The 17,751-nt window shown below is 36.5% G+C and overlaps 1 protein-coding gene across 1 annotated transcript; it reads left to right on the forward strand.

Annotated features, from left to right (window-relative positions):
- Positions 1-590: 590 nt before the first annotated feature.
- LOC128244337 (fibrinolytic enzyme, isozyme C-like) lies at positions 591-3,851 on the forward strand. The gene is made up of 6 exons (XM_052962352.1): positions 591-648; positions 903-1,110; positions 1,439-1,532; positions 2,034-2,199; positions 2,477-2,625; positions 3,641-3,851. The coding sequence occupies exons 1-6, from the start codon at positions 609-611 to the stop codon at positions 3,803-3,805; spliced, it is 822 nt and encodes a 273-aa protein (XP_052818312.1). The 5' UTR covers positions 591-608; the 3' UTR covers positions 3,806-3,851.
- The last annotated feature ends 13,900 nt before the right edge of the window (positions 3,852-17,751 follow it).

The raw sequence follows: 17,751 nt of genomic DNA on the forward strand, positions 1-17,751 counted from the left end.
TAATATTTTGAGTAAACTTACTCCGTACATCAAATCCTCACTAAACAGGAATCCTCACTAAACCGGAAATTTTGCCCAGTCCGAACCTTGTCCGGTTTAGTGAGTTTCCACTGTACAAACATTTTTTTTCAGTGGTTTAAATATACTGCGCCATGTTCGTATTTAACGGTTGTTCTTGTTATTGCTATCGCCACATTTTAGTCTACTAACTAAAATAAAAAAGAAATGTATCTGGTTAATTAAGTCGTTACCGATTAAACATTACTCAGGTTTATAATAAGTCAAACAAAAACACCAATGTGATCGTTTCGTTTGATTTTGTCTCTTATCGTGACTTTTTTTTATTATTATTGCTTTATTTCTTTTGTTAAACGTAATAAATATTCTTTGAAGGGATCCTTTAAAACTGGCAATGGCCATATAACGGTTTAAATTCCATACACGGTTGTTCAAGGGCCATATATCAGCCATATCCATGTCCACTCATGACGCTTGACTACTGTCCAGCTGTCCTGTTTCCGACCGCCACTTGACACGCGACCGTCACCGACAGGGTATAAAAGTTCCGACCCGCTGGTAAGCATCATGTATTTGGACTTCTTGTGACCATGGCTGTTCTAAAACTGACTGTCTTCGCTGTACTGATTGGTGAGGTTTTTGTTTCATTTCAGGTTTTATCCAAGATTTGATAAATCGGTTGTGATAAACCGCGTATAGAAGATTTTAAAGATAAACAATTACATTTTTATATTTTAAGTTATTATATGTGTTGTATAAGGAATAAATCTATCTCGCCTTATTTAATATATTTTATTAAGCCAAATTCTAACAAGATTGTATTCGTATTTTGGGTATCAGTTAAAGCGCACTGGTTGTTATATTTCTTTGTCCACCCCTTACAGGAGCGGCGCTGGGTTCCACTCTGTATGTGAGCCGCCCTCTCTCCAAAGACGGTCCGTCGGGCGGATCGCGGATAATCAACGGGATGGAGGCTACCCCGGGAGAGTTCCCACACCAGGTTACACTCCTGAATAACGGCTACCACTCGTGTGGTGGATCCGTCATTGCCAACGACTGGGTCCTCACCGCCGCCCATTGCGTCGACGGACAGTGAGTAGAGTTGACTAACATCATCATTTTAAGTAAATTGTCCAAATCATTTGTTTTAAATACATTTTAGTAATAATAAGATGCACCAGTTTAAGGAAGTTATATCATTTTGTTTCTTTATGAGAAGCAAAGGTGTAGAAATAGAGGTGGGGGGGGGGGAGGGTGAAACGTGCGGGATGTAATGATCGAAGAATTATTGGCAATATCTTATATCTAATCATTAAATAAAGTTTGCCATTGTTTTTGATTGAAAAGCCAAAAGCAAAGCGGCGGAACTATAGGAAATCGAAAAAAAAAACAATGTCATGACTACCTACGTTTATTCCAGAGCTTTGTCCTCCCTGGCCGTTGTGGTGGACCTACACGACTTCAGCAACCCCGGCAGTAGCTACATCTGGTTCGATATTGCACAGATCATTATGGTAAGAGATACGTGTTCTAATCAAACGGAAATCTGAACCTTGAATTATTGAAGCCTGTGTTTGAGTCATGCAATGTTTTTGTTTTTCAACTTGACATGAATGCGCTCGTAGTGTGTTCACTCATCGTAATATTGGCACACTTTGTTCTTTTATCGTAGCTATGGTTCAATTTGTTTTCGCATTGTTATAATGGTACACTTCCGTAAAATCTGTTCTCTCATCGTAGTATTGGTACAACTTGTTCTCTCATATTAATATTGGTACAATTTGTTTTCGAATCGTAATAATGTTACATTTTGTTTTTTCATCGTATTATTTGCTTCGCATTTTGTTTTCGCATCGCAATAATGGTACACTTTGTTCCGCCATTGTGTCTTTGGACAATTTTACTGAGTCTCCGTTTTAAAATACATACTATTTAAAAGCTAGTGAAATCTCATTAGCAACGCATGTTTCAATCGTAAAATGCGACCAGACATTTTTTTAACCGTTTTCTTCTAGCATAACAGTTACAACAAGGGGCCCGGTGGTTTCCCTAACGACATGGCTCTGCTGCGTCTGTCCAGATCCACACAGCCGGATATCACGAAAAACATCATCGAGTTGGCACCGGGAGGGACGTCGTTCGCCGGCGAGAGATGCACCATTTCCGGCTGGGGAACCACAGGTATAAACGCATTGAGTCTCCTTCGGGCTTGAGACGTTAATTTATTATACAAATTTATTTTATACTAGCCGTCTGAATTTGAATTTACGTGTTAAAAAAGTAATTTGATATACCATCATTAAAAGCTATTTTTTTGCTTGAGTATATGATATTAAAACTAATTTACGTTCGAGCAGTGGTAACTATAAAAACAATCATTCACTACAATGTATAGTGTACTACAAGCATTTGTATTCGAAGCATTTGATTAAACGAGTAAGCTTTCTGCTTTCCGTAGAAACAGGAACCGGCGCGTCCATTCTGATGAAAACTGACGTCAACGTCCTCACGAAGGCGCAGTGCACTGTATACTGGGGCTCCAACATCCTCGACCAGCACGTGTGTATCTGGGGTCAGGACACCGCTCTGGGATCTGGCTCGTGCAACGTAAGCTTTCCTTAAATTCCACCGGATGAAACATCATATAGGCGCAGTTGTTCTTGTAGCAACACTCTCTAAGACAAAGTCATGAATCGGGTAACCGGGTTGTTTTCCCCTTTTTAATATATAGCTAAATTGTTTCATCTGTATTTTTTTTCTCGCTGGAGATTCCATTTACCTGGCTTACTAGTCAGCAGTGTCCAAATTATATAAATATCAGATCCCATGGGGGAATCATTCATTGTTAAACCATTTAAGTGATGTCAACTGCGACGTCAGTGGCTGATCTAGCGGGGAGAGAGGTAGGGCACAAGGGCCCGCGCCCCCACCCCCCAAAAAGGGCCGGCAAATGAACCCTTAAAACATCTAATTCAACCTTAAAGTTGCATTTTTACTGATACGATTGTTTTTATATATCGGAAAGGATGAATAAATATCGAAAACAATGGTTCTTATGAAGGATACCATGTTTTACTTTAAAGAAAGGTGTAGAAAACACGATATTTTTACCTTACGAGACGGTTGTGGATCAGTGCTAATATTTTAGGGCCCACCAGTCATTTAATACCTGTGTGTTTTCTGCTATTAAATACACGGATAAATTCGTGTTATCAGTATTTAATACTTTTCATAAATGCATTATTAAGTAAGTAGTTAAAGGTTTCTCCCTCAATATCTATGTTTGATATACATGTTTATGTATTGATTTTAATCACGAGTATCACCTTAAATCGATACCTTGACAATTTAAACGCTGATATAAACGGATATTCAACATTATTACGTACGCCCAGGCGCTTGATAAAGCAAGAATTTTATTTTTAAACTGCACGCGTGGGTAGTATAAAAACATCACATACTGACTATAGGTAATTTCATTAAATCAAAGTCAAGTGAGATACAATAGTTTATTATAACAACTACCCAAGTGTTTTTCAAGCACAAAATGTTAACAGTGAGGTTCTTATGATATTACTCTGATTATAATCACTAATGGTATGTAATGATATACTTCTTGTAGGGGGACAGCGGCGGCCCGCTCGTGTGCCGGGGTTTCCTGGCCGGTGTCACATCATGGGGACGCAGTGGTTGTCACGACAACGGTTTCGTCACATCCCCCAGCGTCTACGCGAGCGTTAGCTACTTCCGGTCCTGGGTAAACAGCAACTGCGGCGGCTGCCTCTAGATGTGTTCTTGTATTTTATTATTTGAAATAAAACTCTACGCATTCACCTCTGTTGTTTTGAACCTGTAAACGAAGTGAATAGTAGCAGACTTATAGCTGCAGCCTTTGTATCTTATTCGACATTCTTTTTAAGATGTCAAACGCTTACAACGTTTCATATAAGTAAACATATCTCTGACGGTCATCTTGTATGGCTGACATGGTTATCTTGTATGGTTAACAAATGTATCTTGTATGATTTAACATCGGTACTCCATCGCTCTTTGTTCCGTTTTCTGGTTTACTAGTACTTGTGTCCACTTGAGAAGCCATGTGAAGCGGGAGGCGGATAAATACCATCCTCCCAAATACCTCCCGCTCATTTTTGTATAGGTGGACATAATCCCTACATCAATTTTGTACTCATACTAAAATCAGTGGGAGGGGTTTTGTCCGGGGGGATTTTGTCCTACGCACGACAGCTACCCCTGTAGGATCGAACCCACAACCTCTTGGGTGACAGGCGGACATCAGTACCACTAGACAACGCTCACCCACTTATGCCTAATATTACGAAACAGATCGAAAGTTGTGTGTTCAATTGTTTGTAATATTTCTTCGCATAGATTCTGTTTTAAGCTATTATTGTTTTGACGATTATTTTGTATCATTAACTTTTGAATGTCTCTGCGATCACTTAGCGGTATTCAACTGACTTCATTCCAAAGTTAATAATTTGAAACTGTTCGTGTTAAACTGGTTACAACTCTACCTTCTTCACACTGCATTTTTACTAAACATTTTTTTCAATTAAACCGTACGAAGCAAAGGACGAATGAACATGATATATTATTATATAAAATTTACATCCTCAGGAACCCAAGCCATGAAAGTTGCTGCTGCTGTTTTGTGATGATATTGTTATAAATGACACGCCGTGACAAAATATTTTATTTCTACCAATTTTGAATTGGCATACAATTTCCACCTCCAATAATAATGATGATGATGATGAAAAAATGTTGGCTTTATTTAATTTGATACAAAAAATGTTGAAGTTTAAATTGTAACATTAAATGTGATTGTACTTGTTAACTGGATCAATACCTGTGACCTTAAAGTGACACGTGCTGTAAAAACAATGGTGATAGGGGCCCATCTCTGTCGATTAAGGGCCGACCTCTGTCAGTTAAGGGGCCATCAGCCCCAGGTGTGAATGGGTAATGTTGTCAATTAACTACCTGCCAATTAGGATCTATGTCACACATTGCGCCACTAATCTGACACTTTGCCATATTTCGGATGATGGCCTTTGAAAGTGTAAAAGAACATTTTCATTGGTTTAGCGGTAGAATTCAATTTTGAATATTTTTTGGTCACTTATTATTAATACATTTAAATGTTTTGTTTAAATCATTCAATCAACAGTTTCGACTGTGACCTTTTCTGTGTTTCTAGCACCGGAATTACGTTTAAAAGACAAGGTGAATTGTAAGTTACAATTATTATTATAAGGATTATTGATTATCATTGTTATTGATGTTTTAGTCATTAATGTCATTATTATTATTTTTATATTAATATTTAAACTGATTTTATTCAAATCGTATCTTTTGTTGCTTAGAAATGATCTGTTGGTAATAGCAAAGTTGAGTCAATAAGCATATTTAACTTCTTACGCTTTTGCAAGAGCCACTAAGAGCTTTTAAGACCATTATTAAAACAGCGACTAAGAGCTACTCAGAAGTTTTGCAAGAGCTGCTAATGTTTTTTTAAAAGAACCAAGAGCTGTTCATAGAGCTTCTAGCACTAAATTGAAGACAGGCTGTTTTATATGGTCCCTAATTTTGTTAGAATTTGACTGCCATGAATGAGATTATAACAGCTACTCATAACTACTAAACGCAGTAATTGAACACATTTTGAGGAAATTTAATAATTATTAAGGGAGGGAACTCTTTCTCAGCGCCGAATGTTTGATTGTCCGCCCTTCTTTATTTTGGCGCCTTTCTCACTTGTTTTCTTGTTTAATCCGGTTCGGACGTGTGTTTTCTATATTTTATTTATATTTGAAGTTATTTTTTCATATGAAAAACAGTAATGGAAAGACAAAGACTGATATAGTTCACTAGGAGCTATTGTTAGAATTTGACCACATAATCTACACAATTTCATCTTTACAAAATAAGTTGGACAAATGTAATATCTATTATATACTGCGTATATACACGTCAGGAAAATATAGTTTGTACAATGATTTTTCTTCAACCAGAAAGGACATACATGTAGTAGCAATTAGCCATTTATTATTTCTTGTAAGGTTTATATTTGTGTGTTGGTCCCTTAGTGTGTGTATACTACGTGATAAATCACCTCATAGATGCTACGTCGGAAGGCAATATTTTGTTTCAAATGAATAGTTTAATAACTTATTTATTAAATATAACAATTTATTTAAATGATACAAGGCGCAATCTACGCCGCTTACAGAGGCCCGCCTTCGGTCTTTTACTCGATTCTGATTGAAAGTTTCTTAAAGAAATACCTTTTTCATGGATATCTATTTAATTATGCCATCAAAATAATTTAGATATTGCCATACGTTATTTCATTACATTATTATACTTAAAAGTGCGAATTAATTATCTCGCAGTAGTAGTTAAACGTTCTTATTAGTTAGCACGCTGCAGACGACAATGTTAATTCACGACATGAATCGGATGTTATCAAACTGTTTTGTGTGTTCATTTTCGTTTCCATTCGAAATCGAAAGTAGAATACTTTAAAAAGAAGAGGGATTTTCGATTCCGTATATGCTGCAACCACTGGATCCAACTCCGATCACTACCATTAACAATCTTTGATTTCCTGTAGGCTTTTAGCCCCAATATCACAAAATACTGTTAAGTCTGAATCTCTATCGTATCTCGAAAAACTGCATACCATACACGTAAATAAAATTTAAAATCTTTCTCTTTTTAAAAAGTAGATTCTCGTTAGTTAGGTTGATGAAAAACGGTGGTCAATATACTTTATTATACTTCATTTTTTAATAATTACTCATGTACATTCTTTAGAATTATTCTAAGGCATATTAAGCCATGGGGCTTATCAACAAAACATATACAAGGATGCTCTTTTAAAATGAAAGAAGTTTCTATATCTTTGAATCATGCAGCACTCTCAGTGAAACACTCATACATACACATGAATAACAAAGTACATCAATTTTGATTGATAAACCTTTACCTACTTACAAAATAATGATTCTGATAACAAGGTTGTAAAAGTTGTTAACGTGTATTTATTAGCGGAATGCGCAAAAATTATTATATATATATATGATTGGTGAATGCTAAAAAAAATACTGTGGTCAACTATCGTCTCATGGGGTAGAACTATCCTGTTTGTGCTCATTTCGTTCAAATTAAACTTGGTATTCTTCGTCAGAACCATTGTTTTCGACATTCATTCATCCTTCTTGGAATATTAAAACAATGGTAATGGTTGTGGTTTAGCGCAGTGGTTAGCCCACTCGCTTCTCACCTAGGCGACCCGGGTTCGATTCCCGGCCTGGGCGCATGTGAGTTTGGTTTGTGGTCACCAAGCTGGACAAGTAGGTTTTCTCCGGTTTCCCCCACAACACAAGACCACACTCTCGCGTAACATCGTGCCAACGAGAGTGATTAATATTATGTTGTATATTTTTTTTATAAATTGAGTTGAGATTGAAAAATGACTCGTGTATTTTCGTGATTTTGTGACATCCTTTAACGAAAAACAAAATTCTCCGGCGACTTATATGCCCTCCTATCGTCAGAAGTCATTGCACTTTTTTCAGTATTTTCGTTGTAAAAATAAGACGGTGTTTTTTTTTGCTTTTTTTGTGCTATAAGACATGAAAAACCTAAAATTTCGGCAACCATTTACAGATTATACTGTATATTTATCGATCATTTATTCAAAACAGTGCTACTGGTAAAATTGCACTTTAAAGTTACAAACTGTTGGTATTTAATTAATATTTTATAAGTTTCCCCGATAGTTTTTTATTACCATTCTATTTACCATTACAGTCTGGTATTAAATGTCTGTAAGAATGCATCGCCTCCTTTTGTTTACCACTAATCCTTGTGTTTCCTAGTAATAAATATATGACACATCGACATTAGGACGAAATATATAAATATTTTACCATTCATACATACAGGATTAGAGAACAATACCAGGGAACGCTACGTAATATGAATGACATAGACACGTCCATCAGGTTTTGTTATATATATCTGTCTTAAAGGAAAATGCCGACAACAGTATAGAGGGGAATAAAGAGCTTTTATTTACTTACTAACTATAGCTCCAAACTACATATATTTGCGCGCATATCAAATGATAATGATATATAGACTGTTATAATCGCGCAAACAAAAGCATGCACATACAATTATACATACAGTAATTGTATGCATATAATGTTATAAATAAACAATGCATGAAAAAAGATATAATACATACGCATGTAAAGAAACGTAATGAGAAAAACATTAAGACAGTGTCCAAATCCAAAAGTTGGGGTAGGTCAGTAGTATAGAGTTAACGAGAGTCAATATTTTTGAATGGCAGTTTGCACGGCCTGAATGCTGGTGCGAACGTGATAAGGTATCTTTGCGAAGCATAAGCCCGTTTAGTGTTTGAAGAGCGCGTTACTGTAGTAAAAGGCAACAGCCTTATCCAGTTCCACCTCCCGTGGACTATTTAAAGAATAATAAAAACCCACTTTTGCCATGTAGTCATAAAGAAGTGTCATACCATTGTATTATGAAGGCGCGAAACATTGTCAGCCAGTGAGTTAAAACGGCCTGGATTATATACAGAATTCGAACTCGAATTCTAAAATTAAATATAGCCATGAGCCAGAAAACGCGCCTAAGATAATCCATCACAGTCGGGTTCCTACACGAACCTTTATTAATAATCATTCATGCTGTAATATTATAACAGTGCACATAAACCAGTTGGTAAGCCGAAACGAAAGTAAAAAGACAATGATAGTTTTGTAGCCTCTTTTCTCCATTAACACTCGCTGGGTTATTTGCTGGGTTATTTGAGGGGTGAATCGGAACACTTCGGTATGCACTTTGAAGATGTTGTTGTTGTTGAGTTTATATAGGTCTGCCCGCGCCCTATAATGGCTGCATTATGGCTTGACCCCGTCACATCCCCAAGTGTGACTTAAACAGAATTTTGAAGCCAAAAGGGGAGTTTTATCCCCATCGGTTGATGGGATATTCGTCAAAGGAGTAATTTTTTTACCCAAAATGCCGCGAAACCTGCGATGAATGACATCTAGGGAGGTCCCACAGCTCTGAATATTGGATATGGTTTCATTTCTCTAGTCTTAAATTTGATATTGCATTGTATCTTAAAAAACATTTACGTGTAAGAAAGGTATTTATTTGAAGGATAGGCAAGACTCACGGTCAGTTCATTGACAAGAAAGTGTTGTGAGAACAGGACTTTTTGCCCACTGTATGTATTAATATTTCTAATATATATATGAACTGACCACTTTGTTGTCGATGCCCGACTATTGCCTCACTATTTACTTATTGGAAATTCTTCAAGACCAGAGAGTGCGTTGACATTACTTGTTTTGCCTACATGTTTATTAAATGTACATGTACATATATAAAGAGGGTTATTATGGTTGTTTTAAAAATAATAATGATTAATAATATAGGTTTTTTTTTTTCTTTTTTTTTTTAAACGGCCTGCGCCCGATTTTTTCCATTTAAATATGTATGTGCGGGATAAAAAAAATACATAATATACTTTCTATACACAGGTATGTAGCCCCTGGTCCAGTGCCTTCCCTTTTTTATCAATAGGTCGTAACCATGTATATTTTCAAAATTTCAATATCTTTAAGTGAATGAATGAATTAGGGCTAGGATCAAAAACTGCTTTTCCTAACAATAAACCTGGACCAGAAGCGTTATATTACAACACCATCACCATAGCATGTAAAATCATCATGGACTTCTAATAGCACTATGGATGTAACGGTTTAAATCGGTAGAATTGTTAACTCAAAATGTCTCTATACAGTTTATACCGATATTGGTTTTCTTTCTTGACAACTTCGCCCGAAAAATAATTTGGTTTCGTTTTAGGTTATGGTGACTTGCATTTAATAATTTATGGTTAAATCGATGTATATCATCATACTCCTTAATACCTCATCCTTTCATGTGAAAACGAAAGAAGAAAAGAAAAGAAATGTTTTGTCACCATAATGTAGATTGAAAATCAGTAATTTATAGCTACTAAAAGTAGTAGAGATCCAATTTATACGCGTTCATCTCATAACTCCATGGATGAAATGTTTGTTTACCGGGCTTGATAATAATGGATAGTCGATTTGGTATTCATCGTTCCAGATAACCTGCTTAAATCCATAAATTCCATTCGTATGTTTCGGTAATTCCAAAAGGTAAAATATGTAAAACAATAAATATTCTATATACATTTGGCTGTTAGCTTAGTATTTCGTTCATCGTGTGAATCACTATCGTGTGTGTCGCTTAAGGTGCCGGTTATCATTTCGTTCCCTCTATGCTCATTCTTGTTCAATATAACATAATGTGTTTGTAGTTGTCAGGTAAACCTGCCATATTTGTTGTTTGTAATGAACGTATCTCTAAGCAAGGCGCCGGAGGGGATCGTGATGCCCCTCACTAAGATAAAGTTTTACTTATAGGGAATTATTTTCTAAGCTTCATTAGGATGTTTGAGCAGTCATTGTATTACCAACCTTTTGAAAAGGGCCCCAACAACAGGTGCACGGCGTATACAATGAACGTGCTTTATATTTTATTTAGAAAAAAATAAAATTATTTATGCTTTCTGTTTCTTTTGGATGATAAAGCAGTCGTTGTATTACCACCCTTTTAAAAAAGGGCCCCAACAACAGGTACACGGCGTATACAATGAACGTGCTTTTTATTTTATTTTGTTTTATTTCTTAAGAAATTATTAATGTATGTTTTTTGCTTCCTTGGGATGTTAAAGCAGTCATTGTATTACCACCCTTTTAAAAAAGGGCCCCAACAACAGGTACACGGCGTATACAATGAACGTGCTTTTTATTTTATTTTGTTTTAAGATAAAGCTTAGCCATATAATAATAAGGTGTAACACGCTTAATTACATCATTGACTGGTACCTAAAACGGTTTCTATCTGCAAAGTAATTTACGGCAAATCCTGGCGGGCGATTACAATCGTTATAATTCTTACTTTCGAAGAATCACGTTTGGGTATAGCTACGATAACGGCTTATCATCGACAATTTCGTTGTTTCCGTTTTCGAGTTCTGATACGATTTGGGCTTCCGTTTGCACGCGAAATTTAGTATTTGTGGCCGATGAGTAATTTTCCACTTCCACACTGCTTGACAGTTTATCACTGTCAACTATGTTAAATCCATATTTAATTCCCGAGAGTGAATATTCACGATCTTGGAATCATGTCGGCAGATGTTGTTTCCATGCTTCATATTTAAGTAATGTAGGTCGGCTCACAGGTTTTTTGTTGTCTTGACAAGCTGGGTACGGTGGCTGGTCTTCCGACTGGTGGTTGTAGCGGCATTTTCTTCCAAACGGGCATGAGCCTTTTGCCTTAAATATCTTGCAGTCTTCCCTCGACTCTGGCGATTGGTATGGCGGCTGTACGATTTGGAGCGTTTCGGTACTAACATTTGAAGCTCCATGTGAGGGGGAAAGGTTCCCCAGTTAAAGCGATGTTCAGCTTGTAGCTCCCTATAGTGGAAGTCATAATTTAGAACGCTATTCCATTCAAAGGTGTCTGCAATTTCGAATATTTTCGTTGTATATGCCAGGTTAAATTCTACATCAGACCTGGTCAGTTCATTTGAAGCAATCAGATGATTACGGAGCCTCATGTTTGCAGCACCCCACTCGTACATTATAATCCCCCAGAAGGGGTGTTCGTCGTCCTTGTTTAGTACTATCGTTTCTTTATCGTAGGAACGGAGGATATACACTTTGCGTTTATTCTGTCTCCGCAGTTTATTTCGTTCCGACAGAAAATGTGTTATATGTACGGCCTTCTTTGACTGCGACTTCATGGTGAGATATCGGGTCCATGAAGTTTCATCTATCTCCAAGCTTTGCCTTTTGCGGGCCCGAGTTCGAGGATGTTGCCAATAACAACCGGCGCCTACCAGTGAAGCTTCGTTAGTCGATCTTTTGTCAATCTGGTTCTGAGTTTCATTTATCACAATGGAATGTGGAGTTTTCAATTTTTGGATTTCCTGTGCGATGTTCTTACCACATCCAAGAGGTAGTCCTAGACCTTTCAGATCAGATTCGTATAAAAGCACACGCAAATCCTTAGAGATAAGCTCTTCCTGTCGTAAAGCTTGCTTAACGTTTCTGGGCAAATGAATTGTTGCTGCCCAATTGTCAAAATTAAACTCGTTGATAGAGTTGTCAATTTCCGCGTTTTCAATCATCTTTTAAACCGAATGTCACTTAGCATAACATTTTTACTCCTTCGGAATCAAAAAGAAAAAGAATGCAGTTACTGCAAGGCTTGAATTGAATGATAGTTAGACCGAGCGTGGGCTGATGAGCGGGATGAAACCACGTGACATGTGAATTAGTGCCCAGTCGGGGCCAAACATGAGAGCAGCGGCCGTGTTGGCCCTACCTCTTAATGCAATTAAGAATCTTAATTTTAACAAACTTCGCAGGAAGAATAAATAGTCGGCGACAGAAATGCCCGATTAAAACCTGCCTAGTTTTATCATGATCCTCACCGATGCATTATACCAGAGACAATATTTTATCACATGCGGCCCCTTGTTTCCGGTTTAAAATAGCCTTCGCGAATTTTTCTTTACTTCACATGTGTAATATAACATTTCTCTATTTCTTTATTTTGATTGGCCCGAAAAAATATCAGGCAGCATGATTGTGATTTAATTAACAAAGTCATTTCTTAACTGGCAATACTTTTGCAACCCACACGTATATATCTGATTTTGTATTTCTGATGAAGTTTTAATTAAAAACAGTAGTTTATTATCTGCTAACGCTAACAGCCATTTTGTCTAGTATAAATGACTTCATAGGTCTCGCAGTTGATACAGAAAATATATATCCTCGTTAATGGTGATCTTAATCTGCATTGATTCAAGCAACACAATGTGGTTTGTCACAAATGATTGAAGCATTATCACCTTTTGAAATATTTTTGGATAAGGTTACCTTAGCCATAACAAATCTTCTTAACACTTACTTCCAATCACAAAGCAGTTTCGATAGTACAAATCACCATGTTCCTTCCAGCACAGTAAACCCCAACTCATATACACTATCGTTATTGAAGTGACTCCACTTGGAGCTGAAGATTGTCTTCGTATTTTAAAAAAGCACTGAAGATTCTAGCCCTAACCTTATTTATGGATCAGGTGTTGTATTAAAGCTGGTCTCTCACAGATTGAACGTTTTGACAACTTTTTTTTTTTTGTCTTGGAACGAGCCAATTTTTGCGAAAATCCATTGAAACCATTTATGTTAGACTGTTGACAAAAACAAGATCGCAGATCTTAATAATTATGTTAAAAAATTGATGTTTTATGCATTTTTCTTAATATATATGCAAAAAGCTACAGAAACATGCTCAGTAGCAAAAAGTTTAAACATAAACCCGCTTTAGTGGCAATGGGCAACGCCAAAGACATATAACACAAATTCACAAACAAGAAACATAGAACATAAACCGGTAGTAACGGTTTAAACCATAAATCATTATTTTTCGAACGGAAATATGAAAATCTAAGATCTGATTTTTTTCTCAGCAATCTTATATTATTGGTTTGCAGATATCTACGCAAAAATTTGCTCTTTCCAAGACAATTTTATTTTTGTAAAAATGGTATATCTGTGAGAGTGCAGCTTTAAAGGAAGTCTTCTTGTAAATCTTTTGAATTACTCATTGCGTACAGCGCCAATTCGACCAGTGCAGTTTTTAAAAGTATGACCCTTACGGCGTCAGTATCCACGGAACTATATCCCTGCTGATCGTTCTTAGTTAAAGGTCATTTAACGTATTATTTATAAACGTGCTTTCATCTTCTTCATTCAAACAATGTTATAATAACTCATGTTAAATGTGGGTTTGTCTCAAAGATTCGACTAATGTCCGTGAATCATTGTTTCTGACAAGCCCTCGATGAAGGAAAATTAGGGCAGTATTGTGTGATATCACAAAAACTCGAGTCGTTTTCTGATCTGAGCGGGATTCATAAAGTTTCAGTTTAGATTATTCTTATTCAACCAAATATATTAATTTTAACTGTCGATACGACACTTAGAATTTACATAATCATATTGAGACTGCTAATACGTTGATCTTGAAAAAATATCTTTGTGCTAGGCAGTCACTAGTTACTAGTCACATCAACGACAGAAGCTCTGCTTATTTCATGTAAACAAAACAAACCCTACCATCCGAAAAAGCATATGAAAAACACGATCATCCAATTTGTCATTGTCTGGGACTGGCACGGAAACGACGTATAATTACTGGAGCAGCTCGTCTCGCATCATTTGAAAATTAATACGCTGATTCATGTCTGAAGCAACTCGATCCGTTAAAACAAACTGTCCTCTCTCTAAATGAATACTTCTGTTACACTATCTTACCCTTCTAGTTTAATGCATTCATCGGTTGCAGAATCTACGTCATATAGTCTCAGAAACTCTTCGCGGTTACGGAACTTTGCAAATTTCTATTGCAAATCGCAACACTTCTCTCAGATATTTCCATCACATTAAATATTTCCGTCATCCACAAGAGAACCGTTTAAACAATTATGATCATGAAGTACCAGCTCACTTTAACAATGGGTAAAGGGTCAACGACATCCATCATGCGCGCCTTCGAGTGCATTGCAGCTTTTTAGAGTGCGTGTATAATTTACGTCATAAATGCTCCACCGGAAGGAGTTATTTTGCTTCCAATTAATATTTCAATCAAAGATAACTTTACTACTTGTTCACCATATTAAATGAAACAATGCGCAGTCTAAGACGCTTATATAGCCACTCATTCGGTCTTTTACTAGAGTTTGATTGAGAGTTTAGTTTCTTTGACAAATCGACGCCTGATGGAGCACTGCCAAATATTATTTTGGAAACTTGTTTGTCGAAGTGTTTGAGTAAACGAATCACGTAACCAAACTCCGGTAATAAAACAAAGGCGGGGCTTTAAAGCGGCATAGACTGCCATTTGTCTTATTCAAAATTTAAAATGGTAAAGAAAAAGGCAAGATAACCATCATTCGAAGCAATGAATTGCGTTCCAGTATTACATTTATGACGTCATTTACCACGTAGTTTATACACACACTGGTTTTAGTTAAAATCTTATCCTATCGTAGAATGTCCCCAGTGAATATGTGGAGCAATAGAAGGCACGCAATACGTTTTGTTTCTATTATACACTAACCAAAGAAAAAAATAGTGCTACACTCCACAATCAATTGTTTGGAAATTTACTATTTGCCAAATTTGGATTATCCCTCGATCACAAAAGTAAAAAAAAAAACACGTTTATTTTGCCGTTGTCAAATTATACTCTAGATGCCTAATTAAGGCACCAGAAACGCCTCAAAAGAGAATAGTAACTGTTCTCCGTTTTTTCTTTGTACATGCTCAAGTAATAATTAATACAACTATGCTGGCTGGAATCGACTAGACTCAGTTTCAACCAGGTCCAGTATATAAGCGTGCTATTTTATCGTCAACCTCGTTAATATTCACCGCTACCCGGCCACACATCCCTTCAAAAACATACAGAAAAAATATATATATAAATATATTTTTTTTATCAACAAAGCAGTAACATACGCTCCCCTTTCGGGAAAGAAATTGGTAACAAAGACCCCTGTCAATAAACTAATAATTTAATCCTCGAAGGAGGGCCAAATGTCAAAAGGTTGTCGCCATAAGTTACACCCCTTCTAATGCCAATACCTGGATCCGCCCCTGATTATAGTATCTTTCTGAATAGCAAATTTATTTTCAGAATATGCGTATACAATTATCTGACTCAACATTTCGCTTTTTAGTTTAATAATCGTATTTCATCTTTGTCTGTGCATCATTTGCTGCGCATTATTATTTTGCGAACTATCGACAAATCGCGCAAACAATGGAAGTGGCCATACAACATACATCGATTAAAGACATCCCAACACCTTACTTTTAAGAAAATTTACCATTTTTAAAGTTAAATCTTTTAAAGCTACAAGCGCCCCCAATTTCCCATATTGGGTCACTTTTTACCCAGATTTGCGCATATCGTGATGGCAATGTATTAGCAACCTAAAAACATTGACCAAGACGAGAACACTAATGAGAAATGTTTTAATTATTCGTCAGTATCAGATTAATGACGTCCCTTTGGTACGAAATAAAGGCCAAATTACATCGTTTCGGAAGAAACTACTCATAGTTACATTTGTGACGATACTGTTATATAAGGTTTACAGTCTGTTCGTACCCTTGTCATTTCATACCCTCCGATGTTTAGTAATTTCGTTCCCTTTATCATTCCCGAGTCATACCGTTACCTTTATTTTATTTTGTATAACGGCATACAGGGAAAACATTAGATTTTAAGCTGAATGGTTTGTGGTTTTATATATAGGCCGAACTATGGTGGATCTCCTTGATCAACATTGTTTATACGCGTACACCGGATATTGTCACTTTACCAAATACAAAGTGGGTACATTTTATTTTCCTTATTATGTTTTTTTTACGTTTTTTAATGTACACAATGGAGTTTTTCCAAATTTATGAAGTTGGGGGTCGTAAAGATTACAAATCAGTGTAATCTTGCTTTCAAATTGGTCGGTAAACTACATACAGAAAATTAATTTAGTGGAGTTTTGATTAGTGACCAAATATGTAACAATATCTGGTCACCGCGTGGACCAATTGTATCTCCCCTAAACAATCTTTGTAAAACAATGCCACCATACACATAATGAGGGAGGCTGTAATGATGTGTCCCATACATGTACATATGTTACATACTAAAATCCAAATTAAAGGCCCAAATCTTAGAACATTTGGCCTTTAACAATTTAAATTTCCAAATTTGGTATTTTCTATTTCCTAATCTGGCCATGTAGTGAGCACAGCTAGGGTGTAAGGTGAAGGCTAATGTCTTGATCTACAATGTTACTTATCTATACCTATTTTAAAGAGTCACTGTGTGTGATATATAGCTTCCAAAGCCGCATAAAGACATGCATAGAGAGTCACATACCTCATGATCGAACATATTCTGGAGAAAACATGAAACATTTTAAACGTTGTTGTTTATTCACTTACTGATACGAGAAAAAAAAAACAAGAAAAAAGGTACTTTGTAATACTTTGTAACTATTTTAATACACACATTGACATCCATTATATTTTCAGGAGGCTGAGTCATCATGTCAAACACTGGGCGTAATATCTTCGTTGTCAAAGGACGTAATCGTCTCATTCTACCGAAATACTTCCATGCGGATTCCAATTTGAACCCCACAAATGAGGAGTCTGATTTGTTTCACTTCCCCAAGGAAGACCACTCATCTCACTCTAAGGCAAGTGTATCAGACCTGAAAAAGTTCTGGGAGAACAAAAGTGCTAAACCGCTGATACCTAGTAGTCATACCTGGCAGAAATCACCCTGTCTCAGAAAAGTATGTCTGAAAAGCCGCCAGCGTCGTTTCCAACAGGATTTCACATCGGAGTCTTTAACTCCAGCTTCACTATTGGCGGGACAAAAAAGGAAACATAAAACCCCTCGCCGGCTGATGTCCTTGTGTCCTGAGAGATACAGCCAGTTGATGTCTCCATGCACAACTGCAAGCCCTAATAA

The sequence above is a fragment of the Mya arenaria genome, chromosome 8 (genome assembly GCF_026914265.1).
Source record: "Mya arenaria isolate MELC-2E11 chromosome 8, ASM2691426v1".
Taxonomy (NCBI): Eukaryota; Metazoa; Mollusca; class Bivalvia; order Myida; family Myidae; genus Mya; species Mya arenaria.